The following is a 27,058-nucleotide window of genomic DNA, read 5'->3' as shown; positions in this document are numbered from 1 at the left end:
AGCCTGGACCACCGTTCTTTAAAGTGACTACTTCAAAATGCTTCTATCATTTCTGCTTTGCATATAGCAAAATGGACAGAGTCACATGTAACATTGTGGGGATTTTTGGTATACATGGCTGGGTTCTTTGAATTAAAGGAGCAAAGCTTTTTGTGTTTCACAGGCTCCTGATAGCAGGCTAGCCAGAGTTACTACATTTCTAAGCTCTCCTCTACATTTTCTTAGCCTGAGTCTTGCTTCAGCATGCATTCCACGTTATGGCTTCCTTCCTACCTTCTCTCTCATGTTTGCGTTATCTGAATGTCATGACGGCTGAACTGTACACAGATTGGACTTTTTGAAGGACTTTCTGTTTTAACATAAACCAAGTTTATAGTGTCAATATTTCATTTAGTGCAGTACAAAGATATATTCTAAATCCCAAGAGGCCCTACGAGAGAGAAATAATAAACCCTAGAAGGTGTTATAAAGATTCAGCTTCCAAGAGCTAGGGGGAAAGAGGCAGCGTTACAAGGGCAACAGGACACACGTATGTGAAGGATACTCCAGAAACAGCACTGCTTTCCTTCTCACTTTTGTGGCTTGTGGACAAGAAGGCCATCTGACCTCTTTCTAAACATGATGCTGAAATAAGATTATACCAAGCCTCCTCTATATGGTAACATTTATTATGACACTGACTTTTTGAACGGTGTACTTATTTACGCGCTCATGGTCCACTTCTGGTTACCCCTGACTGTCACAGACTTTAGGGGTAAGTACTATCAACTGACAGGAGTATTTGAATCCCCTTTGGTTTACTCATTTCAAATTATGAGTATGTAAAACTCTTTGTCTTAAATTCAGAGGCTGTCTGAAATTCAGAGACTTGCTAAGCTTTGTGTCTTTTAAATTTCTGTGGACTTGGTCTTGAAATCCTACTCTTGTAACCATATATTCTGCCCTGGAAAAGTAAATATACTTTTAGTTACACAACAGGTTCCATGAACATCCATGAACATCCATCCATCCACTCATGTGTCCAGCCATCCCTCCCTCCCCCTCTCCCCCAAGAAAGGAAGAAAAGGGAAAAAGACACAAGACACAAAGGCAATAAACTTTACGATCTCAAACTTCTTATACTCCGAAATAATGTATTTGGTTTTGTTTCCCTCACCAGCAGCAGGGTCTAGCCTGAAAGAACCCTTCTTTGGAGGTGGAAAGACCAACGTTTAAATCCCTGCTCTACCAGTTGTCCAGCCTTAGGTAATTACTTATTCTGTAGCTGAAGCACCTTATGAGCTAGGGACTCCTACTACCCCATGCTACAGGTGGGGAAACTGAGGCTTACGGAGGCTAAAAACTTGAAGATTTTACTTAGCGCAGAGCTGAGATGGGCTCTTAGGTCTGTATTGACTCCGGAACTGGGACTCTCAGCCACTGGTCTCCTAGTGGCCTCAGTTTTCTCATCTGTAAAATGCAGACAGTAGTATGACACAGGAATTAAATGGGCCTACGCAACACGTCTGAAACAGCATCTGGCTCACAGTAGTAATCAAAAAAATAACTTTTTCCTGGGTGGGCAGAGCTAATGAGTGATTTTTCTTCGCATCTCTAGACCAGCACACACACAGCAGGCACTCGAAAACGCTTAATTGGTATCCTGTTCTCTAGTTAAATTTTCTCTAGTGAAATTTTCTAGTTATAAACTGAAAATATATATACTCCTATTCTCTAGTGAATATACAGTCCTGTTCTCTAGTGAAATTTTCTAGTTATAAACTGAAAATTTCAACTCATCCTCTAAAAGGCAGGGAAAAGTAAAGGTAGGAGCTAATATCTGCAGTGCTTACTTTGTATCTGGCATGCCAGGAATGCACTAGGCACATTGATTATTTGATCTCATTTGCATAGGGTTACTATTCCCATCTTACACCCAACTTACTTGCCCAGGCCACACAGCTGGTGTGGGACCTGGGACTGTCACATGTATCATGACTCCAAAAGTATCACTTGTTCCACTACATAATGACTTTGACATATAAGACAAATTAAAATTTGTCCAATGGTTAAAACTCACTTTCATATGTGAAAATGTTCACAAACGATCCTAAACCAATTAAAAAGACCTAAAGGTTGATAAGGAACATCTAATAAATTTAGTTACTGCAAATCAAACTTATTTTGGCCATTAGCAAAGGTCTACCACCATTACTTTAGTGTGGATGCCTGCCAATATTCTCTTGGAGATTTAGGTTTCATGAAAGTAATAAGAAGAAAAGTTAAGACAGAAACACGTATGCTCCAAATAGGTTCTAACTTTACTACTGAGAGAGAAGCTGTATTTTATGTGTTACTAATAAATCAATTTGCCCGTCTTCAAATATCAAAGATTTCTCTGATTCGCGGATCTCACAATGCTTTTGTAAGGCTGTAAGGAGGACTTGTGAAGATAATAGAATAGAATAATGGTCATAACGGGGAAGGGCTGGGGGCCAGGACTTTCAGTTAAAATGTAGTTATTTTCTATGTTTTATTTAAGGGCATTGTAAGCTACTGGTAATAGATACAAGGAACATTCTAACATATGACACAGGAAATAATCATTTGGTACAGCAATTACAGGCTGCCATTGTGTTCAAAGCATCCGTGAAACAGTCTTCTACGGTCTCCACTGGAGTTAGGTTTCTACTGAATGTTAGGCTAACTGCTGTCGAGGACAGGATTCAGGGGAAACTAAAATTTTATGATAAAATTATATCTATTTCCTTGAGGAACAAATGCAGATTCCCTAACCGCCCCTCCCCGCCATAAAGACAAAGTAGCCACCTTCCTACAGTAAGGCTGGAGCTGTCACCTCTGAGCAGCGGCTGAGAATGTGGGGGCAACAGTGGGGAAGTCCCCAGACCCACCCCTGGGCACCCTTGCTGCCCTTCATTTCTCCTCCAGCCCCTGCGCTGCTCCTGATTAGTCTGGGAGGGACAAGAGCCCCACCACGCCCCTCTTATGCGTGACCTCCAGTGAAGCAGACACATGTGGAAGACTTCCACATCAACAAGAAGGAAAGTGGTTTTTGTTTGTATTTTAAAAGAGATTGTGTCAGGCCTTCTCATTTGTTACCCAAGTAATCCCTCACCCTATTCTAGAATTTCTAACCCATGGAGAGACTGCAATCAATCTCCTTCCCCGCCTCTTTCTCCCCCACCCTCTTTTCTCCTAGAGAATGTACAGAGGTGTTTATTATGAGAAACTGATCAAAATATACGAGAGCACCAAATATCACTATAGTAGCAAATGTCATACTTCGGCTGCATTATGGTTTATGTTTAGAAGTTCACTTGAAACAAGGAAGTTGGCAAAGTCCTTTTTTTCCCCTAGTTTCACCCCTGACCAGAAGCCAAGGGAATTTCTGTGCATGACAAGCCATCAACACCTCCAATCTCGTGGGACATTTTTGGATATTTGTGCCAAGTAGTTTATAAAACAGGCATGAGCAAGAAAGAGTGCCAAGGATGGCACACAGCATGGTTCATCTGCAATGATTTAGCCAATTTAAACTTGGAAAAGCACATGGGGATGAGAAATCTGATTTCTGATTTGAGGGCAAGTTTTATCACTGCCTTTATGGCCATGTAAGGGTAAAGTCTGCAAGTGCAGTGTGTACGTATTTTATTTTATTTTATTTTTTTTTTTTTTTTTTGAGACGGAGTCTTGCTCTGTCACCCAGGCTGGAGTGCAGTGGCCGGATCTCAGCTCACTGCAAGCTCCGCCTCCCAGGTTCACGCCATTCTCCTGCCTCAGCCTCCCGAGTAGCTGGGACTACAGGCGCCCGCCACCGCGCCCGGCTAGTTTTTTGTATTTTTAGTAGAGACGGGGTTTCACCGTGTTAGCCAGGATGGTCTCGATCTCCTGACCTCGTGATCCGCCCGCCTCGGCCTCCCAAAGTGCAGGGATTACAGGCGTGAGCCACCGCGCCCGGCAAGTGTGTACGTATTTTAAAGGGACTTCATAAGACATCATTCATTTCTATATTCTGTAAGGCACCATGTTGCAACTCTTACAGAATCTCGCTTTTTCATAAATTGGAATATTTTCAAGTGATGTTTATCCTTCAGAAATGCTTTAAAATAGTAACCCTGTTCCTCTGGATCAACATTTGTACCAAATAAAATTTCAAAACAGTAAGAGATATAAATAAGAAATATATTTATCTTTTGCTAAATATATGTGGATCTACTAACAACGGATTTTTTGCAGGCCTTGGACAAACTCCTTCACTTATCAGAACTTCATCAGAAAAAAAAATAAGATGCTTGTATTGGAGGCATTTTAAAATGTATGAGCTATTAGAGGAGATTGTTCTGTACAATAACTTCATTGATATGACATTCCTTCACTCAATCAAGAAGGTGAATTACTGTGAAAGTAGGTTTTCATTTTCTGGACGTTGGTTGTTCTTACTGAAATAGTAGTAGTGCCCTATATCGACTCGGTTTTGCAGAGTACAGAGTACTAACCATACATTATCTCAAGCCCTGAAGTAATCCCCTAAGGTAGGAATTGTTGCTTCTACATTACAGGTAAGGAAACTGGCACTCAGGAGGGCCCCAAAGTCTCATTCCTGAGTTGGGGACCAAAAAGAGACTTGACAATCCTGTAAGTCACACAGCTCAGCCTGTGCTAGATGTATAGCTGTGGGCACCTCGCTCCCTTTCTCCACACCCCAGCATCACTGGAGCACCGGCTGTGCTGCCACACTCCCCAGGCGAGTCACCTTAACTGAAAGGGCCTGGATGGTAGGATCCTACCACAAAGATAGAGGATGTCTGATAGGAAGTTCCCTTCTCTCCCTCCTTCTGACAATATAAGTCCTTAGCATCTATTACAGAGTATTACTCCAAAAAGGAAACTGTAATTAATGCAAATTTCCTTAATAGTAACAATGTCTCTGCAAGCAAATCTTTGAATTGGGTATTTAAGGAATAGGACCAGAGAATATGTTCTTCTTATTTCAACACATGGAAGTTTTATAGTATTGCTAACTTTAAAAAGTAGCTTTACTTATCCAGGATGACTAAATTTCCATTATGTGCTCACTTTGTCCCCAGGGCCCAGGAGAGTGTCTACAAAAATGCACATCTCTCTTAGGGACTGGGGAATAATGACTCCTGACCTCTGGAAAATGAATCAAGACCACCTATTATTTAATACAGCTAATGACTATGTGTCATGTGGAAACAATCATCATCATAATCAATCTGGATTGGTTTCATGCCTAGAGGCAAAATTCTTATTGTTGATTACCAATTCTACAAGTCAAATGAGTCTATTAATAGTCCTATAAAATGAATTATTTTCTGTTTTCCCAATCACGACAACAACAACAAAAAAACAATGACTATTAAACAAACTGGAAAATAATTATTTTCCAATGAAGTTAACACCCTAAACCTCCCCTACTGGCTTCACATCTCAACTAAAAGTTTCCTTTTCTGGCAAATTTCCATTTTATTTCAACTATAATTCTAATTTAACTTTGTAACAACAAAATATACTTCTCTCTTAGGTTTTTAAATGTGTCACTTACTAAGCTCTTTAAAGCATTTGAGTTCTCATTAAAGCCTCACTGTAAAATTCCTATGACTTAGTGATGGATAACATGACATTGCATATTGTCACCTCGCTCTTGCTTTAATGTCTCGAAAATGCCCAGATGTGTAGATTTCCATACTTCCTACACAGAACAGTTTAGCCTTCAGTAAGTTATGGAGGAGCCTCTGCTCTCCTGACACTACTTAATCTACAGTGCTGTCAAACATGTCACACCAACCGTGAATCATTGCCTTCTGCAGAAATCGCTTAAACCCCCTAAGCACTGCCCAAGGCAGACAGCTGCATGGTAAGCCCTGCACCCACAGCAAGTCTCTTCCCACAGAGGACTTTCTAAATCATCTTTAAGATCATTCCAGGGCCTGAATGAAGGCTTTAATAAAGATAAAAAGAAAAAGAAAAATTTGTCAAAAACAAATTGGTTGTCTTTCAGGCAGACACCTTTTTAGCAGTTTTTTCCCCCCTCTAGGACATGTTCTTTTCTCAACCAGTGGAGCACTCTTCATCTAAACAACCTGGAATTTTTAAAGAATGTTGTTTTTGCACAGTTAATATTTTCACATTTTTCCCCCTCTTAGGTCTTTCCCAGTATAATATAATCCTTTGCACCTGCAAAAGCTCCACAGACTGCTGACTGCCAAGAATCCACCACATGATCCTGCCTCCAGGACCAGAGGGCCTGTGTTTAAGGAGAAAGAAAAATACAAGTTATTAAATATTTGAATTTATCGGAACCTCCTGTGGGTTAGCTCTGGGGATGGGAACTTAAATGAGAAGCTATTTTGGTGGCATTCTTTACTGATGACATAAGTGACTTTCCCAAAGACTTAACTGCATTCTAAAATAAGTCAAAGAAATGAGAGTGACAGCTACAGTAGAGTGCTCAAAGGAAACAATTTTCAGAGTATACATACGTGTGTGTGCGCACACAAAACTTCATCGCCACAATTGAGATAGTGAACTTACTCATGACCCACACGTTTTCTTGTCTCCCTATGTAACCCCTCCTTCCTGTCCTTCCTCACTACCCCCCAATCTGATCTGTCACTCGATTAGTATGCCTTTCCCAGAATATCATTGTAATCACATATTTTTAAAATCCAACTTCTTTTATTCAGAATTATTTTGTGATTCACCCATGTCATGCAGATATCAACAGTTGACTACTTCTTCATTAGTAATATTCCGTTGTATGTATGTATCGTGATTTACGTGTTTACCTGTTGATGGACATCTGAGATTTTTTCCGTTTGGGGCTATTACAAATAAAGCCACCATGAACATTTGTATACAGGTTTTTATATGTACACATGCTTTCATTTCTCTTGGGGAAATACCTAGCGGTGAAATCGCTAGATCACATGGGAGTTATGTTTAACTTTTTAAGGACTGCCAAACTTGTTTTCCAAAGCAATCGTACCATTTGACATTCCCATGAGTTCCGGTTTCTCCACATCTTCCTAATACTTGTTATCATCACCACTTTAATATTTTAACCATTCTACTAAGTGTGTTGTAGTATTTCTTTCTTTTTATTCTTTTTTTTTTTTTTTTGAGACATAGACTCACTCTGTCACCCAGGCTGGAGTGCTGGAGTACAGTGGTACAATCTCAGCTCACTGCAAACTCCAACTCCTGGGTTCATGTGATGCTCCTGCCTCAGCCTCCTGAGTAGCTGGGACTACAGGCGCCCGCCAACATGCCCAGCTAACTTTTGTATTTTTAGTAGAGACAGGGTTTCACCATGTTGCCCAGGCTGGTGTCAAACTCCTGACCTCAAGTGATCCACCCGCCTCAGCCTCCCAAAGTGCTGGGATTACAGGTGTGAGCCACTGCGCCTGGCCTTCATTGTGGTTTTAATCTGTATTTCCCTAATGATGCTGAGCTGCTTTTCATGTACTTATTTGCCATCCACAACATACTGTCTTTGGTGAAGTGTCTGTTCAAATGTGTTGCACATTTGTACTGGGTTACCATATCTCAATGACTGAATTTTAAGAGTTCTTTACATATTCTAGACATAGCTCATTTACAGATGTTTTCTTCTAGTCTTGTCTTTTCATTCTTTAAACAGCATCTTTCATCATTCTTTTAACAGCGTCTTTCAAGGAAGTTTTTAATTTTGATGAAGTTCAAATTATCCTTTTACAGATCTTGCTTTTGGTGTCACATCTAAGAAATCTTTGCCTAACTCAAAGTCACAAAGATTTTTTGATCCTGTGTTTTCTTCTAGAAATTTTATGCTTTCAGGTTTTACATTTATATCCATCATACAATATGTAGATTGAAGTTATTTGGTTTTCACATGTGGATATTCAGTTGTTGCAGTGACTGGGAAAGACAGTAATTTCTCCAGTGAACTGCCCGCTTGCTTTTGTCAAAAATCAATTGTCCACATCTGTGTGGGTCTATTTCTGAACGCTCTATTCTGTTCTCCTCTATAGGCCTATCTTGATATCAATCCCATACTTTCTTCACTACTGTAACTTTATAATGAATCTTGAAATCAGGTAGTATTTGTTTTTCAAATTCTTTTTCAAAGTTCTTCTACCTATTCTAAGTATTTTGCATTTCCATATGAATTTTGCAATCTGATTATCAATTCCTATGAAATAACCTGCTGAGACTGTGATTGGGATGCACCAAATCCATGGATTATTCTGGAGAGAACCAGCTGTTAATGTTGAGGGGTTTTCTTCTCATAGGCATGACATTCCTCTTCATTTAACTAAGGCCTTCTTTACATTCTCTCCACACTGTCTTATAGTTTTCAGTATACAGGTTTTGCACTGGTTTTGTCAAATTTATCCTTAAGTATTTCACATGTTTTGGTGCTACTGCAAATCATACTTTTTTAAAATTTCAATCTTTGATTGTTCATTGCTAATATGCAGAAACTGATTATCAATACAATTGATTTTTGTACACTGATCTTGTATTCTGCAGCCTTGCTAAAGTTACCAACCTCATAGCTTTTTTTATAGAGCTCATCCAATTTTCAACATAGATGACCATATCGTCTGTGAATAAAGAGAGCTGTACTTTTTCCTCTCCAATTAAGGTAACTTTTCTTATTTTCATTTTTGCCTTACTGAATTGAGTAGGACCTTCAGCATAATAGTATGCATTGCAATAGTGACCACAAATATTAACAAAAAAGACCTCTTGAATATACTAATTTAAATAGTTAGAAAAGTATAATGACTTTCTGAGAGTGGTGTGACATTTTTAGGGATAATCAAACACACAGCAACTAAAAGAAGAACAGCAAAGTTCATTTTAATTTCCTACTCTGAATACTTCTCACTGACAACTATCTCTGGAAGGCTGTGAAGGTCACTGAGGGGAGGAAGAAGATGCCATGGAAATGAATCATAGGTACTGTTTACTCTGTCAACTTTCACAACTTTTCTTAAGTCAGACAGCTACTATGTTAACTATCTAACAAATTAAATATGTGACAGTATGTGGTTTGAGGACCAACATTTCCCTCTATCCATACTAACATGAATGATTCTCTGAAAGTGTATTAATTCAATTTACTGCACTGAGAGTGCAGCTCTCAAATAGGTATTTGTCATCTTACTTGTGAAAACAGATAAGCTAAAAAAGAAAAGATTTATTAGAAACAGGTTTCTAAAGATAATATTGCCATTAAACTGAGTATCTGGTATATTTTCAGAAAATGCTCTAATGTTTGCAAATAAATCTGTATGCTTTAATAGAAAGCATTATTTTCTCCAGAGCTCCTATAAGCATTGCAGAAAGAGTAAGAAACAAGAGAGTGGAATCGCTTTTTCTTTACTTTTAAGGTGGCAAAGGGTGTATTTTATCAGGTTAATGCCAGTTTTAACACCAACACTTACTTCACCAACTTATTAGAAAAGCAATGCAAAATATAAACTAGATTTCTGTTGATGACTAAAGGTCACCTTCAGTTAATCTACTGACAACTTTAAAGGTTCCAAAGAGTAGAAGGCTACTCCAGATAGACTTGAAATACTGGTAATAATGCTGAGTTTATAAGCAAAAGTAAGTAACAACAAGACGTGAATGTGATAAGAAATCAAAAATGTTATGCAAGTCATAAATTCAACAAGTATTTACTAGGTGTCAGGTATTATAGCCAAGGAGAGAAAAAGTAACAGTCCCTAGGTTTAATATTCGAGGAAGGTATGGTGGGGGCAGAAGAGGATTATAAAAGAGAGAAGTGAGGTGACAGAGAAAGCTTCACAGAGGCACCTGTCATAATCTAGGGAGAAAAAAAATTAGTTGCCAGGGGGAAAAAAAGCCACAATCAAAACAGACTCAGATGGCTGAAGACAACATTTAAAAATAGAATCTCCACAGATAACTGTAACTTTCCACTATCACCTGGCCAGAATAATGAGCTTACAAAAAACACATAAAGAAATAATTTGGTATTTGAAATGGATACTAATAAATACCTTAAAACAAACAAAACATCTCCAGAAGACTCAAAACATGTAAAGCGAGAAACTTCAGTGGCAAACACAAAGCATGACGTAAAGAACGACTGTAACAGCAACCACAATACACACTTCCACAGAAGATACAGAACTTCCCATGTTCCAGGTGTGAAGCGCTTTACATACATCAACTCATGTAATTCTCTCCACAATCTTCTGACGTATATGTAATTCTTATTATCTTGTCATTTTATAGACAAAACCATTGTGGCTCACGCCTGTAATTCTAGCACTTTGGGAGGCCATGATGGGAGGATCACTTGAGGCCAGGAGTTTGAGATGAGCCTGGTTAACATAGTGAGATCCCATCTCTAAGGAAAAAACTGTTTAAAGATGAGGCTCAAAGATGTTAAGTAACTCAAAGATTAAACAGTGAGTAGGAAAGCTGGGATCTGGAAGGGACACTCTGGTGTGGTTTGGATCACATGGGTTTGGATGTATAGGATATTGTTGTCCAGGTAACACACAGATAAGCATTCATGAGACACTTTACTTCCACACACAAATCACAGTTTCTACTGGAATGATTAAAATATCCAAGTGAATGAACAAATTATGTAAATGTCTGAAACAACTTGCTTAAATGAGTTTGTAATGATTTTTCTAATTGAGGAACTGTCTGAATACAGAACTTCAGAAATGTAATACTGAGACCAGTGTAAAAAGGTGAGTGTTATTTACAAATTATTCATTTGAGTGCAACCTTAAATTCGTAAAACAACAATCATCAGAACCTGACTGCTAAAAAATACTATACAAAAATTATGAACATATTTTGAAATTACATATTTGCTCATCTATTTGGAGGGACAACAGGATTGTAATAAACAAAATACTCTAGCTGGAAGACATTACTCACAGGAAGACTACATATTGATTATGACATTCACATAATTTTAGACTGGAATGTGGAATAAAAATGTAGTGTAGGTAACAATATAAATGATTACTATTGACAATATTGGTTGGGATTTACTGACTACCTACAATGCTCTAGGGACTATGCTAAAGATTTTACATGTATAATCTCATTCAATGTTGAGAAGTGTATTATTCTCCACAAAAACAGGTGAGGGGCAAGTGCTAGGAGATTTTAAGTAACGTGCCTGAGGTCACATAGATAGTAAGTGGGAAAACTGAGGCTGGTTCATTCTACAAATAGCATTATGTTTCCTCACTATCACATGCAGCTCAATTTCTAGTCAAACTACATCATAATACACGTTACTAAATACTTTGAAGTTAATAAAATGAATTTAAATAATGTAGGTTTATAAAAGTTTTTTTTAAAGAACCTGCCAAAATTTTTTTAAATTTCCATGATTTCTCAACCTAAATAAGTCATTTCATTGCCACAGAGGTCTAATGATCATTTCTGTCAGGGCAGATAAATAATTAGGGGAGGAGGAGAGGGGCACTAAGGGGCCCAAATGTAAAGAAGCAGTAATGTAGGCTCAACCCATGGTGGAGGTTGTATACCAAAATAACAATAAGAAATTTAAAAAGCAAGGAGGCACATTTTCCCTGATGTTTGCTTATTTATCCCAATTCGATCTCCCATTTCCTTTTTCTGTTCAAATGTAAGTAACTTAAGAGACTGAATCTTGTTCTGTTACCCAGGCTGGAGTGCAGTGAAGTGATCACAGCTCACTGCAGCCTCCAACTTCTGCACTCAAGCGATCCTCCCGCCTCAGCCTCCTGAGAAACTGGGACTCTGGGCAAGTGCCACCATGCCTGGCTAATTTATTTTATTTTTCTGAGGCAGCGTCTTGCTATGTTTGCCCAGGGTGGTCTCAAACTCCTGGTCTCAAGTGATCCTCCCACCCCAGCCTCCCAAGTAGCTGGAATTACAGTATAAATAAAATTTTCACATGAATCTATGGTTACATTAATGAGAAATATCAAGTTTAAGTAATGAGAACAGAAGTCAAAAATGTTCTTAGTTTCACTTCGGTAATTTTTCTTAAGTAAAGCTACCTTAATAGAGGCTGATTATAAACCATTTCTAATAGGTTGTATGACACTTTTATTTTGAAATAATTTTAGATTTACAGAAGAGTTACGAAAGTAGGAGCAGTCCACCGAGTGCTGCGGCTCGTGCCTATAATCCCAGCACTTCAGGAGTCTGAAGTGGGAGGATCACTTGAGCCCAGGAGTTTGAGACCAGCCTGAGCAACACAGGGAGACCCTGTCTCTACAAAAAAATGTAAAAATTAGCCAGATGTGGTGGCACATGCCTGAGTCCCAGCTACTAAGGAGGCTGAGGTAGGAGGATTGCTTGAGCCTGGGAGGTTGAAGCTGCAGTTATCGGCGATCACATCACTGCACTCTAGTCTGGGCAGCAAAGCAAGACCCTATCTCAAAAAATAATAATAATATAGTTCCCATATATCCTTCACTCAGCTTCCACAGTATAATTATCAAAGCACAAGACTGAAATTGGTACAATACTATTAACTAAGCTACAGACCCTAGTTGAGTTTCATCGTAACAACTATTGTATAAAAGTAAGCAACTTTTAAACATCAGCTTGACTTTTTAAATTAACAATATTTGTATTATTCATTAGGATACTCAGTGATATCACTACAAAAACAATCAGGTTGTAATTTCCCAAGTGATTCTTCACTTAATGCTAAAGGCCTATCAAAGGAAGAAAAGCATGAAGTAGTTTGGCTCCCTGACCCCCACCCCAAGATAATAACTATTAGCACCAGTAGTCATAGGCCAGAAAGCAAACACCAGGCACAATACTATGAAGTGGCTGGGAGTCCAACCCCAGACCAGATGTCTTCTATTTAAAGTACAGCATGAAGAGAAGGCTTTGTTTTTCACTTTTAAAAGACCCACCCAAATAAGCACTATTGTCTTATGAATAACAAATTGAAAATAAGTGTGTTGGCTCCAGTGAACAAAAACTTACAACTTAGGACTTCTTTAGCTGCTCTATTCAAAAGCAGTTATATCGCTTCCAACCTTACAAGATGATGATATTTTACTACATGCTTTTTATGTATGTAGTAAACCCGTTGACAACAATGCATTTTATGCATGTAGCAAAATAGGTATGTGCACAGAATCATCTACTCAATTCCAAAATTAGCAACATCAGATGACAAAATTTAAGACAATAGAAAGGAAAATGCTTAGTTTTTTCAAACCTAGGCTTGCTCTGGATATCATCCTCTGGGTAGGTCTCACTGCTGTGACTTTACCACCAGAAGTTTATAACAGATTACAGACAGCAGACAATGATTTTCGTGTAAATACTTTCCATGCTGTTGTTGATCAAGCTATTGCGTAGCTTTTGCACATATATTTTTAAAAACAAAGCAACAGCTGCCTATCATTTTATCATTCAATCAGATGAACCATCTCTCTGTGAAGTACTCTCATACTACTATGGCTACAAAAGAGATTTCTAAAAGCAAGTTGTGAAACTGAAAACAATATCAAACATAATGGGAACCACAATTCGGATTTCATTCGGCCACACCGTAGCTCTTGCAATACACACTGGTGGCTAAAAGGCTAAAATAAATTTTTCATATAGCACTACTTTTCATAATTAAAAATGGATATACCTAACAGATAATTAGGAATCCCTTACGGTATACAGGCTGATTTGGGTTATAATGGCAGCTAGACTGAAACTGTTCTGGGATGTGCAAGCAGCATCATTTTTATATGCGTTGATCTGTACTTTGTTTTTGGCAATAATATATGTTGGCTAGTTGAGATATTTAGATATTTGCATTCTAGATAAGTTAGTAAAGATAATAAGAATTTATAAGAAAATCTTGAACTAATGATTGTGCTGGTAATTACAGGCAAAGACATTGATTATTCTTAAGTAAAAGCAAGATGGACTAAAATGCTCAGTTTGCTTACTACTATTTAGGTTTTAGAATTTATACAGTAATATTTTTGGATATGTGTGGGCCAGATTTTAGATATGTGGGGGATATTTATTCTGACTGGGGATTCTCTGAGCTTTCTATTTGTGGTTCTTATTAGTTGTATTAGTCCATTTTCACACTGCTGATGAAGACATACTCAAGACCGGGCAATGTACAAAAGAAAGAGGTTTAATTGGACTTACAGTTCCACGTGGCTGGGAAACCTCACAATCATGGCAGAAGGCAAGGAGGAGCAAGTCACGTCTTACGTGGATGGCAGCAGGCAGAGAGAGAGCTTGTACAGGCAAACTCTTGTTTTTTAAAGCTATCAAATCTTGTGAGACTCATTCACTGTCATGAGAACACAGCAGGAAAGACTTGCCCCTGTAATTCAATCCCCTCCCACTGCATTCCTCTCCAACACATGGGAATTGTGGGAGTTACCATTCAAGATTCGATTTGGGTGGGGACACAGCCAAACCTTATCATTAGTCTTGGGTAGGGTAAAACCCGTTGACAACATCTAAACATATCATTGAGTAATAGTCATGATAAAACAATTTGACTGATGCTCATGACATTGATTATGAGTCACCAAGAAAAGGTGTGATTATTTTTAATAATTTTGCCTGCAAAAGAACACTTGGTTTGCTGTGTTTAAGTATGGGACAATCTTTTTAAAAAGATTTTTTATCAAAAATGGTTAACATAAAAGAGCTGAAGGACTTACACTGACAAGCCCTATTTATTGGAAACAGATATACTCACAAGCCTTTATCCTAAAAAGCACCAGAAAAATATTTTAAAACAAAGTAGTCACTTGTTTTTTTCATTGCCCTTTAAAAGCTCTCTCATCTCACCTTTGATTCTAAGGGAGAGGGATGTCATTACCTTCATCTCTGGAGTCCCCACAGGGCCCTGCACAGTTCCTTACATAAAGAAGGCAGGTAAATGTTTGGTACCTACATGAATACCTACCATGCAAGTTGTATTTCACCATTTTACCCTTGCATAAGGAACAGGAGAAAACATGAATGGGCCAAACATCACAATCCCAAATTTCATTCTTGGTTCAATAAATAACCCTATAAATCAGGAATGGCATTTACTGGACTGGACAAGGCTTTCTGATGAGCTGTGCAAAGATGGTTTCCCAAGTTTATTTAGGCTCACTTGGAATGAAAGCTACGATCAACTGGTAAAGCCTACTGGGGCAGAGCAAGACCTAGAGGCAGCACACGCAATATCATACCGCATATTTAAACCAGACCCACTAAACAAACCTCTGAAATGCTCACAAATAACAAGTAAGCAGGTCTCAAGAACAAATACAAACAGCTAATACTCTCTTTTCTTCCCCCCATTTGTTAAAGGAGGTACACGTAAATGTATAAACGAGTCCCTTGAAAATCATACACTGTCAAGGTCTTCTATTTCCAAAGGAATGAGGAATCATTATAGGCATTTTAAGTGCTTCTAAATATATATTTATGTTTGATAATCTGATTAAATTCAAGTGTGGAAAATTCTCTTTTCTCACATTTTGTCTCAGCAAAAAAAAGTCGATATGACTCATCCCAAGAACCTTTTATCTTGATGGATTCTATTTATCTCATTTCAGTCACAGACTTCCATAAATAAGAGAAAAATACCTAAAAGAAAGAAACGACAAATTCTGGTGTGCTTTTTATTGTTTTCTGACAAACGACCTAGCCCACTACCTCCAGGCTATGGCACTCATAAGCCATGGTTAAATCTCACCTTCAGTTTACAAATAAGAGAACCTGCAAGAAATGTGCTGGGTGTTATTAGTTTGGCTCCAGAACCGTAACCACAGCAGGATGCCTGGGCAGCTGGGTACCCAGCTCTAACTGAGGAGCTGGGAGAGGGAGCCTGGGCTCCGGGAGCCACAGCCTTTACTTCATCCATCTTCTTGGGCCTTTGAGATACATGATACTCTTCCTGCCCTACTTGGTCTTCTTAGTCATCTGTTTTTTTGTGTGTTTGTTTGTTTAAACCATCTGTATTTATCTTTTCCTTGGCCAAATCATGAAATACAAGCATTTCCTAAACATTTTGTTTACTCACTGAATTTCACCTAAAACCCAAGGAGTTTCATACTTTTCCAATTCTTATATTCCTTATATGGATCTCTCTCAATTGCTCTAGAAACCAGAAAATTTTGCTTCTTACTTTTATAATTTGAATGCAAGGATGCTGGGGAATTCTCATTCTTTTTCTATTAAAGTGTCCCATACTTTCTAAGATGCAAATTAAGAATTCAAATTTTCTTATAGTTTTTGAAATGTTAAAAGGTGCCTGTTTCATCACGTGATTTTGCTAAAATTTTAAACAGTACTTAGACTCTGATTTGACTGCTAATCTGGAAGTTTAAAATGTACTTTGTTCTTTTTATTTTTTTCTCTGAGACAGGGCTTTGTTCTGTTGCCCAGGCTGGGGTGCAGCGGTGCAATCTTGGTTCACTGCAACCTCTGTCTCCTGGGTTCAAGCAATCCTCCCACCTCAGCCTCCCAAGTAGGCGCGCACCACCACGCCCGCCCCGCTAATTTTTGTCTTTTTTGTAGAGACAGGTTTTCACTATGTTGGCCAGGCTGGTCTCGAACTCCTGACCATAAGTAATCTGCCCACCTCGGCCTCCCAAAGTGCTGGGATTGCAGGCGTGGGCTACTATGCCCAGCTTACAATGTACTTTGTTCGTATTTTCAGGCAGTTTTCTTCCATACTGACATGTTATATTTAATTTTTAATACTAGCTTATTGTGGTAAAAATCGCAGACACATAGACACACAGGCATTTTTTTAGTCTGTCGCCACTCCTTTCAATCTTTGCAATGCTTTTACTGGAGGCTGTGTTCCGAGCAAACATGTCTATGAAGACACCAGATTCTCCCAGTCTCATGAAATGGTATAACTGCAGACCCAGAGCACTGAGCATCTTCTAATTCTTATCTTGTTTATATAACTAAAAGTATGAGAGAAATTTGTTGTGGGTAGGATGGTGGTAGACATTTTCACTACTATTAAAACAAGAATCAACAAGAAAAAATGCTATTTACTCTTAAACTTGAAAACATAGCTTTTATGTAGTACTGCACGTTTAAAATACTTATAAAACATAAAAGAGATCTAATTATTATATACATCGAACTATCAATGCAAGTGAAGTGATAATGCATTGATCCCTGATTTCTGTTACAAAGCTATGATTTCATCTTAGAAAAGCATAAGCATAATGTTGCTGTCTTACAACACCAAACTGATTTTCTTTTCATTTTGCTTTAAATACTGCTTAGCTTAAAGATTACATCTTATCTAGCTACTGCTTTGTAACACCTTGTAGCTGTAAGCAAAATCACTCGGACCTGACAGTATTCTTAACAGTTCGCCACACTGCAATATAAACTGATGTCTCACACTAAGAAAATAGAAAAAAAAAATGCATTCTCATAGGAAATTTTATCATATCCTTTCATAATATGCCTACTTTTGACTTAAAGCTTGGTAAGAAAAAATCTGTATGGTTAAAAAGGGAAAACTCTTTTATGGCTGTGAACATACCTCTAAAAGAATGTATAAATAAAACAGTTAATCTAGATACAATTATCCAACTTTGCATTCAACCTGGAAAAGAATGCTACCCTTCAAACAATTAGCAAATAGTTACATAAACACCTGCTGTGTAAAAGACAGAACCATAAAGAATAAACAGAAGACACAGTTCCTTACTCCAGTAAGCACTGTCCTGTGGGGAGTTAAACACAAGCACGTGGAAAATGCGGTTCTGGCTGAACTCCTTAACTGTGAACTTATCTGTGCTCTCCGTGGTTGGTCTCTGAGAACTGACTCAGTGAGCACAGTTTAATCCCTGCCCAAGCTCAGCAGATGCAATGGATGCTTGGGAGAGGTGGTCTAAGAAATATGCTGGCCAGACTTTCCTAAGCTACATGTCACCAAGTTAAAGAATCAATGCAATTTACAGAAATGCCTTCAATGAGTGGACTAAATATGACCTAAACTTTTTATCAACTTTTGAGTATACAAAACTGCAAAAACATTATGGAAGACATCATGTGTGGTGTGCATAATTACATGTAAAGTGATTAAGAATATCAAGTCTGGAGTTAGATCTGAGCCTGAGTTCAAATCCTGGCTGTACCCCTTAGTAGTCCCATGGCCTTGGGCAAGGCATTTTAACTCTCCCTCCGTTTTCACATCTACAGAACGAAGACCAGACCAGCACCTACCTCACAGAACTGTCATGAAGATGAACAGGAGAAGATGCGTGGAAAGTGTTACTACAGTGCCTGGCACATTGTATCTTTGAAAAATGGTGGCTGTTCTTGCTTTTATTATGGCTGTTACCATCACTAAAAAAATCACCTGCTAACCTGAGTTCCCCGTCTGCCACACAGCACACAGTAAAAGGTGCTCAGGCTACCAGGTGAAAGACAATCTCCTCCAGCCGTGCTTCCCTGGTTTTAAGGTGGGGATAACAACAAGGCCCACCTCTTTGGGTTGTGTGTGGTGTGAAGATGACAGTAATGAATGCATCATGCTTAGCCCAGAGCCTGGCACACAGTGTCTGCTCATCACACCACGGATGTAGTGAAGAATCATTCCAATGATGTAAGTGCATAACTAAAAAAACTAAGTTATTAAAATACCAGTAAGGAAATAAATAGGTGTTATGATTACAGAGGAGGGAGGAGGGGAAAGTCCTACTTTAGAGAGGGGTAGACAGGGAATGTCTCTCTGAGGTGACATGTGATCTAAAGCCTAAAGAATGGGGAAAGAGGAGACATGAGAGAGGAATGGGGAAGAGGGATGGAGAGAGGCCTAGGGAAAGAGCTGGAATGAATGCTCCATGAGGTCAGTTATTTGTGTCAGTCCTCTTCATCACTGTATCCCCAGACCCTGGAAAATGCCTGGCACATAGTAGACACTCAGTAAAGATATATACACTATTTATATATCTCAAAACATCATGCTGCACACCTTAAATATACAGATATTAGTTTTTAAAAATATGAAAAAATTAAAATTAAAAAAATGATCACACACATAAAAATGATGTATATAGAATGAAGGAAGAAAGAATATTTCTAGCAGGGAGATCTACAGATGTAAAGGCCCCTGGTGCATCTCAAAAACAAACAAACAAACAAACAAACCGAGGGGAGGTGGTAGGCAGCAGCACAGTCAGCGCAGCGTGGCTGGGCACAGCGGGTGAGTGGCATGGGGTAAGGCTGAGGCAGACAGAGGCCAGATTACACAGGGCCTTGTCACCCGGAGCTTAAGTTCTGGGTTTATTTTTCTTTTAAAGAGATGCCACTGACAGGTTTTAGCAAGGAATGGTATGGTCTAATTTCTTTCTTTTTCTTATTGTATTTTTTTAAGAAACAGGGTCTCACTCTGTTGCCCAGGTTGTGAGCTCAAGTGAGTCTCCCACCTCAGCCTCCCACATAGTTGAGACTACAGGTGTGCATCACCACTCCCAGATAATCTTTTTTTTTTTTTTTAATTTTTGTAGAGATGGAGTCTATGTTGCCCAGGCTGGTCTCAAACTCCTGAGCTCAGGTGATCTTCCAGCCTAAGCCTCTCAAAGGGCTGGGATTACAGGCGTGAGCCACTGCGCCTGACCTAATTCATTTCTTTAAAAGATCACTCTGGCTGCTGTGTGAAGATATTTTGGGAAAGCCTGAGGGAAATGAGGGAGACCATTGGAGAGACCAGTGGAGCAATTCAAACAAGGGGTGTCAGAGGCTTGAACTAGAACAGCGAACTTGTTGATGGCCTAGATGATAAGGGATAAAGGACAGAACTCTGGAATCATTCTTAAGTTTCTATTTGAGCAAGCATAAGACAACTGTGCTATTTACTGAGAAGCGGACAACTAAGAAGGAACAGATTGGGAAGAAGGCAACTGAAAACTGACAGTTCTGTTCTGACCTAGCCACCCAGAAACATCCTGAGTTAGGATGTCAACTAGGCAGCTGGTCATCCGAGGCTGCCACTCAGAGGAAGGGGCTATAAACATGCAAGGTGGTAGAAAGATGGTATCCAAAGCCGAGGGATAAGATAAAATAACAAGCTACAGGTCTTTGTCAGGTAATAAAAACCATGAAATCTATCATGCTTCTCTTCTTGTTGGGCTGCCAGAAAGTTCCAAAGTAAATATCAATCTTCAAGGAAAATTATCTTCTCTAAGACTTTGGATATGATAAACTACTGCTTTTGCTTCCCCATCTCTTTATGTCGTCTTGTCCTCTTTCATCTAAAATATGCTTTTGTAAGCATAAAGTATAATACAGAAAAGAAAAACAAAGGAAATGATGTAGCATAGTAACAGGATTTGGGTAGCGAGTATTCTGCACTTAGAGACACATTAAAGGTATCAGCAAGTTGTGTGCTGCTCTGATCGACTCTCAGCTCCTCAAGGGCATTAAGCCATTTCTTATTCATCTTTGCATTCTTGTGAAATGCAACCATGTCCAGCTCAGAGTAGACAGGTACCAGAGGTGCAATGACAGCAGGTATCATTTATTTGTAAATTGAAGGGGTTAAGGCCTTATCCGAACACTGTTAAGATGTTTTAAACACAATATGGTGGGTGATTAAATACGAGTCAGTGACACAGACAAATCTGTGGTAAGGGCAACTCTTCAAGGCCTCGATTAGAAGACTTCAAGCAGGAGATCAAACACTGAACTGAGCTTTGAATGCGGCATCTCTTTTGGCTCCTTGGAAGCATACTTCAGAAAGGAGTCAGAGAACAAGGAAGGGGAGAACATATTCAGAGGCAGTAAGGAGGCTATTCTGGCTGGAGGGAAAGAATTTTGTACACACACACACACACACACAGTATAGGGTAGAAGCTCAAAAAACCAGTCAAGGACACAGTGTGGAGAACCCTGAATTCCAAGAACTTCACGTTTTAGAGTTTTAGAAAGTTATATGTTCCTGAGAACCTAAGTGTTACTGAAAGAGAAGTTTAAGGAAGATCAGACACATCCAAAATGTAGAATGGATGAGAAAGAAGGGAACCTACCAGGATGTGGGCAAGCGTAAGGCACTAAGAATCAGGTGAAATGTGGCCACAAATTCCCAACAGTCAAGTCAACAAAATTTGTTGAGTAATGTGATATGGAGAAAGAGAAACACGGGAATCAAATTTTAATCGAAGACTTGAGAATAGGTGGCCAGAAGAATACTGATTAATAGAAACGGGAGACAGCGGGAAGACATGATTTTATAAGAAAGATGATGACTTTTATTTTAGACAGAGTTGAATTTAAGATAACAGTGGCTACCACCTCCAGCCCCTTACTCCCTGCAGTGCCATATGTATGCAATCTGCTAGTCTTGGCTAAGAAGAACTTCCCTGAATGGTATTCCCACATAAACACAAATAAACACAGTGGAGAAATCCTTTCATATAATATAATCTCCTTCTATAACTGCAAACTCAAATTTAAACAGATAAAATTGTAAACACAAAAATAAAAAAGCTCCAAAAATTGTCTACTTCTACAAAAGTATTGTGATTGTACATTCAGATGTTTAAAAAACAGTATTATATGAAAAGATGCTCAACATTATTTAGTCATGAGGGAACTAGAAATTAAAACCCCAACGAGATACCAATTCACAAGTACTAGAATGGCTGGAAAAAAAATTTTAATCTAATAGTAACGAGAAATGACATGGATGTAGAGCAACTAGAACTCTCATACACTGTTGGTAGGAATGCAAACTGGTACAGCCACTTTGGAAAACACCTTGACAGTTTGTTTCTTAAAAAATTAAACATATGCCTTCTGTATGACCCAGGGATGCTACTCCTGGCCTCTTACCCTAGAGAAGTAAAAACCTATGTCCCTACCAATACTATATGCAAATATTTACAACAGCTTTATTTATAATCATCAAAAACTGGAAAACAAGTCAAATGTGTATAAACTAGTGAATAAACTGTAACATATCTATACACATATGGAATACTACAAAGTAAAATAAAACAAACTACCAGTACAAGCAACAACATGAAAGAATCTCAAAAATATTACATTAAGCAAAAAAAGCAAAGCATAAGATGGTATAATAGTACCCTGTATCTATTTCTATGATGTTCTGGAAAACAGAAGACTACAGAACAGTGGCTCACAGGGGCTGTGGGTAGAGGAAGGGCACTGACTACAACGCGGCATGAGGGAACTTTCTGGGTTGATGGAAATACTCTATTTTGGTTATGGTGGTGGTTATAAACATTTATTGAAACTCATAAAAATGTACATGTATAAAGGGTGAATTTTATCATATGCAAAGTATTCCTCAAGAAACCTGACTTGATAGAAAAAAAAATTGCAGCATCTTAACATTTGCTCAAAGAGAATTTTTAAATCACAGCATTGTCATCTATGATTACTCTGAAAAATTCTGGACATTTCTTAACTAGCTAGAATTCTACAAATGTCCTTAATATTGAAAAGAAATAAACACTATGCTTTTTCCTTCTTTAGGCCTCGAAACATTCCTTTGCAGAGTTAGGGCATAAGGATGTTAGAGTGTGCAGAAGCTGTGTGAATGCTGGTTATTGAGACACTAATAAAGTAAGTCTTGTTTGCTGGACAGCTGTTGGCTTCATTGTTCTTTTGTCACACACTAAAAAGGAGAGCTGTTATGCTAATGGAATGTGACCTTCTCATTGGATAGCTGTTACATCATGACCTGAAACACTGCCCGAGAACTCTATTTTCACCACGCACCACATAGGAAATGGTAAAACAAACAAAACAACAAAAGAGCCAAAAAACTGTATTAAATGAGCAATACTCCTCCTTAAAATCAGATCACTTATAAGAAATACTTCTCAATACCTAACATCCCATAATTTACTTTGCTAATGACTGTTTTTTCTCAATTTAGTATCATTTAGTATATAACCTCAACAATTTATTTCTAAGCCCAAATAATTTTTATGATACTCCTCAAAAGGCATTTTGTATGAGCACTTCATGACTAGTAAATCTATAAAACTGTGAGAGTAATTTATTTATTTTTGTATTAGCTAATGCCTACCTAGATTATTTTATGGCCTGGTCATTTATGACATCTTCACTAGAACAAGGGCTTTCAAAGTTTCTGGACCACTATCCACAGCGAGAAATACATTTTACATTGCAACCTAGTACAGATACATGTGTGTGTGCATGCATACATAACACTGAGGTCTTACAAAATAAGACTTACTCTTACCATTTAAGATGCCCTCTACTATATTCTTCTTTATTATTGTCTTTAAAATGCTGACAAAGACCCACACAATTCATATCACAGCCCACAGTTTTCAGTATCACCGCACCAGAAGGTGAAAAACCAATGCAACGCCTCTGCATGTTTTGAATATAGGCTTTTTAAAATGTGTTTTGTTGTTGTTGTTTTTCAAGTTCCGGGGTATGTGTGCAGGATGTGCACGTTTGTTACACAAGTAAATGTGTCCCATGGTGGTTTGCTGCATGTATCAACCCATCACCTAAGTATTAAGCCCAGCACGCATTAGCTATTTTTCCTGATGCTCTCCTTCTCCCTCCCAGGCCCCTGTCATTGTGTGTTGTCCTTCTCCCTGTGTCCATGTGTTCTCCTTGTTCAGCTCCCACTTACAAGTGAGAAGACGCAATGTTTGTTTTTCTGTTCCTGCATTAGTTTGCTGAGGATAATGGCTTCCAGCTCCATCCATGTCCCTGCGAAGGACACGATCTCATTCCTTTTTTATGACTGCATAGTATTCCACGGTGCGTATGTACCACATTTTCTTTATGCAGTCTATCATTGATGGGCATTTGGGTTGATTCCATGTATTTGTTATTATAAATAGTGCTGAAATGTACATACGCATGTATGTATCTTTATCACAGAATGATTTATATTCCTTTGGGTATATACCCTGTAATGGGATTCTGAGCAAAATGGTATTTCTGGTTCTAGGTCTTTTGAGAAATCGCCACACTGTCTTCCACAATGGTTGAACTAATTTACATTCCCACCAACAAAAGTAAAAGTGTTCCCTTTTCTCCCAAGCTTCATCAGCATCTGTTGTTTCTTGACTTTTTAATAATCACCATTGTGACTGGCGTGAGATGGTATCTCACTGTGGTTTTGATTTGCATTTCTCTAATAATCAGTGATGTTGAGCTTTTTCTCATGTATTTGTTGGCTGCATGAAAGTCTTGAGAAGTGTCTGTTCATGTCCTCCGCTCACTTTTTAATGGGATTGTTTTTTTCTTTTAATTCGTTTACATTACTTGTGGACTCTGGATATTAGACCTTTGTCAGATGAATAGGTTGTAAAAATTTCCTCCCGTTCTGTAGACAGTCTGAACGCTCTGACGGTAGTTTCTTTCACTGTGCAGAAGCTCTTTAGTTTAATTAGATCCCACTTGTCAATTTTGGCTTTTGTTGCAATTGCTTTTGATGTTTTCCTCATGAAATACTTGCCCATGTCCATGTCCTTAATGGTTAAAACATGTTGTTTTTTATAAATAGCTCACTGACCTTCCCCAAGGTTGTCTCACAACTCACCACACTCTGCTCTTTCCCTCTGGAGGCTCCTAGTCCTGGCTGGAGTGAGCAACCAAGATGGAAGGGACAGTCAGAGCCCTGAGACCCTGCTGCTCCCCATCCAAGTGGTCCTTATATAGGGTGCTGGGGGAGCTGGTCCTTCTTAGTCTTTAAGTATTCAAGGCTTTGCATTTTTCCTCTCCCATTTACCCTCACTGTTAGTCTTTGACTTCTAAACACACACACACACCCAAAGCAAAATGAAATTTAACGGTGGAGAAAGAATGGCAATATGGAAAAAAGTAAAGCTAAGTTTTTTTTATTATCTATGGATTTCAGTGCCACCTGCTATGCCTATTTCCTAGGAGCACAGCCACCTGAACAAGTTTAAAAGGCTGAAATTGCATGTAAATCACACATAAAATGTATTTTCAACTGCTAATAGGTTTCGGTTGCTGAACTTCTAGTCAACATTATGTTCTACTCTTTCACACTCAAACTATTAGGTATGTTATAATTAAAGATAAATTTTATGTGAAGATTGAGAAACTTACTTTTAAGGACTCCCATAAGGGAAACTGGACCAGAGAAAAAGGAATCTGAAGAGAGAAAAAAAAAAATCAAATAAATTAGGCAAAAAAGAGCCAAGTTTGCCTGTATGACTATACGAGCCTGTAATTATTACTTCAACTTTACAACAAAGCTAATATCAAACAAATTCACAGTTATAGTAGACATAATGTTTAGAAAAAGAGTTAAACTGTGGCCTGTGGATTTTCATTTTTTGCTGAGATGAAGTCTCGCTCTGTCACTTAGGCTGACAGATCACCACCCTCGACCTCCCAGGCTCACGAGATTTTTCCACCTCAGCCATCAGAGTAGCTGGGACTACAAGCACACGCCACCACACTCAGCTAATATTTGTATGTTTTCTTTAGAGATGGGGTTTCACCATGTTTCCCAGGTTGTTCTCAAACTCGTGGGCTCAAGCAATCCACCTGATTTGGCCTCCAAAAGTGCTGGGATTACAGGCGTGAGCCACTGAGCCTGGTGATCTTCTAAGTTTTGAGCCCAAGGGACATAAAATGATGTTGTGAAGCCCCTTTGAAATGGAAGGAGAAGCACAACAGTCTGGCTACTGAAATGACAAAATAAATATTTCCCAGCATAATGAAAACACTTTAGGACTTGACATTTCTGTGCTTAAGAGCCAAGGCTGTCTACTCCTTAGCAGGCAAAGTGTTAGGATTTAAAGGAGAAACCCAGAGGAGAGAGAAGAAAGGTAAGGTAGGGGGGAAAGTGTTAGGGGAATGAGGAAACAACAGAGAGGAAAGAGGGAGCAGGAAGAGAAGGGGAGAGAGAAAGGAGTGGAAGAAAAGGAAAAAGTAGAGAGAGGAAAAGAGGTGGGTAAAAAAGGAAGCAGGAAAGGGGAACAAAAGCAGGGAGGTAGAGGGTGCGGGGGCAGAGAGGAGGAGGACAGAAGACAGAAAACAGAGGGCAGAGAAGGAAAGAAGAGGGAGAAAAGAGGAGGGAGGAGGCTGGAGGGCAAGGGTAGCTGGAGGGAAGAAAGAGGAAGCAGACAGAGCTACCTACAAGAGTCAAACTTGAGAAACAGGACTCCAGGAACGGAGCAGCCAGTGTGGGAGTGGGAAGCCCACACCCCTCAAGGAAGGATCACCAAGTCAGTCAATGCTGGGGGACTGGAGAGGTTCTAACAAAACACAGCGGGACGTGGGTCTGAGCGCTGATCAAGTCCCAGGCACAGCTGGGGAGGGGAGTCATCTGTAGTAATGAAGTATGAGCGGTCAAGAGAATCGCCACACTTAGAGTTAGGTATTTACAATGAGCTGTCTAACAGTAAGGGCTAGAACCACCAACACTTCTCATGTGCCAGATATCTGCAAATAAGCACTCTGTAAGCTTCATTTCACTGAATCCTCATAACGCATGCTGAGACAGTTAAGTAGTATTACTTCCTTCATTTTATAGTTGACGAGAATGAGGTTCAACGACGCTGTGTAACTTGCCTAAAGGCAGTTAGGAGGTAAGAAGCCCAGACAATCTGACTCTAGAGTTTTGTCTAACTACCACTATCCCCAGGAGACATCTAAATTATCTGCATATAAATTCACCCACAGTACAATCTGTTATTAATTTTCTGAAATTCAAACTTAAGACACCCATGTCATATTTCCTAAGATAAAAATGTCTTAACACCAGTGGACCCCACCCAGCAGCTGAAGTAATGTCCAGTCACAGCCCAGGGGACCAGTGCTGGTGGTGGTGATGCCCATGGGCACGCACACGCCATGGGCCCAGTACTGGCATTGCACAGGCAGCCCAGCTGCAAGGGAAAAGTAAATGTGGACTTTGAACATTATCACTATCACTACATGTGGGTGGGCAGGCGTGGCTGTAATGTCCCAGTTTCAGAGGAATTAATGGGTATTTACCTTCACGTGAATTGAGGGCATTCTTTCTTTCTTTCTTTGTTTTTTTGAG

The 27,058-nt window shown here is 39.0% G+C and overlaps 1 protein-coding gene across 12 annotated transcripts in view; it reads right to left on the bottom strand.

Annotated features, from left to right (window-relative positions):
* LOC105483654 (solute carrier family 25 member 26) overlaps positions 1 to 27,058 on the bottom strand; it is a 169,537-nt gene that overhangs the window by 9,358 nt on the left and 133,121 nt on the right. For 8 of the 12 annotated variants that reach the window (XM_011744636.3, XM_071092054.1, XM_071092047.1 and 5 more), the window contains 2 exons: positions 25,111 to 25,155; positions 6,199 to 6,268 (listed from right to left, as the gene is read on the bottom strand). In XM_011744636.3, coding sequence (XP_011742938.1) covers positions 6,199 to 6,268; positions 25,111 to 25,155 — 115 coding nt within the window. The remainder of the gene's footprint in view (positions 1 to 6,198; positions 6,269 to 25,110; positions 25,156 to 27,058) is intronic. The other 4 variants (XM_071092049.1, XM_071092052.1, XM_024793380.2 and 1 more) reach the window with 1 other exon arrangement.

This window comes from Macaca nemestrina, chromosome 2 (assembly GCF_043159975.1).
Source record: "Macaca nemestrina isolate mMacNem1 chromosome 2, mMacNem.hap1, whole genome shotgun sequence".
NCBI classification, from domain to species: domain Eukaryota; kingdom Metazoa; phylum Chordata; class Mammalia; order Primates; family Cercopithecidae; genus Macaca; species Macaca nemestrina.
The sequence above is the reverse complement of the archived record's forward strand: the minus strand, read 5'-3'. Positions and strand labels throughout refer to the sequence as shown.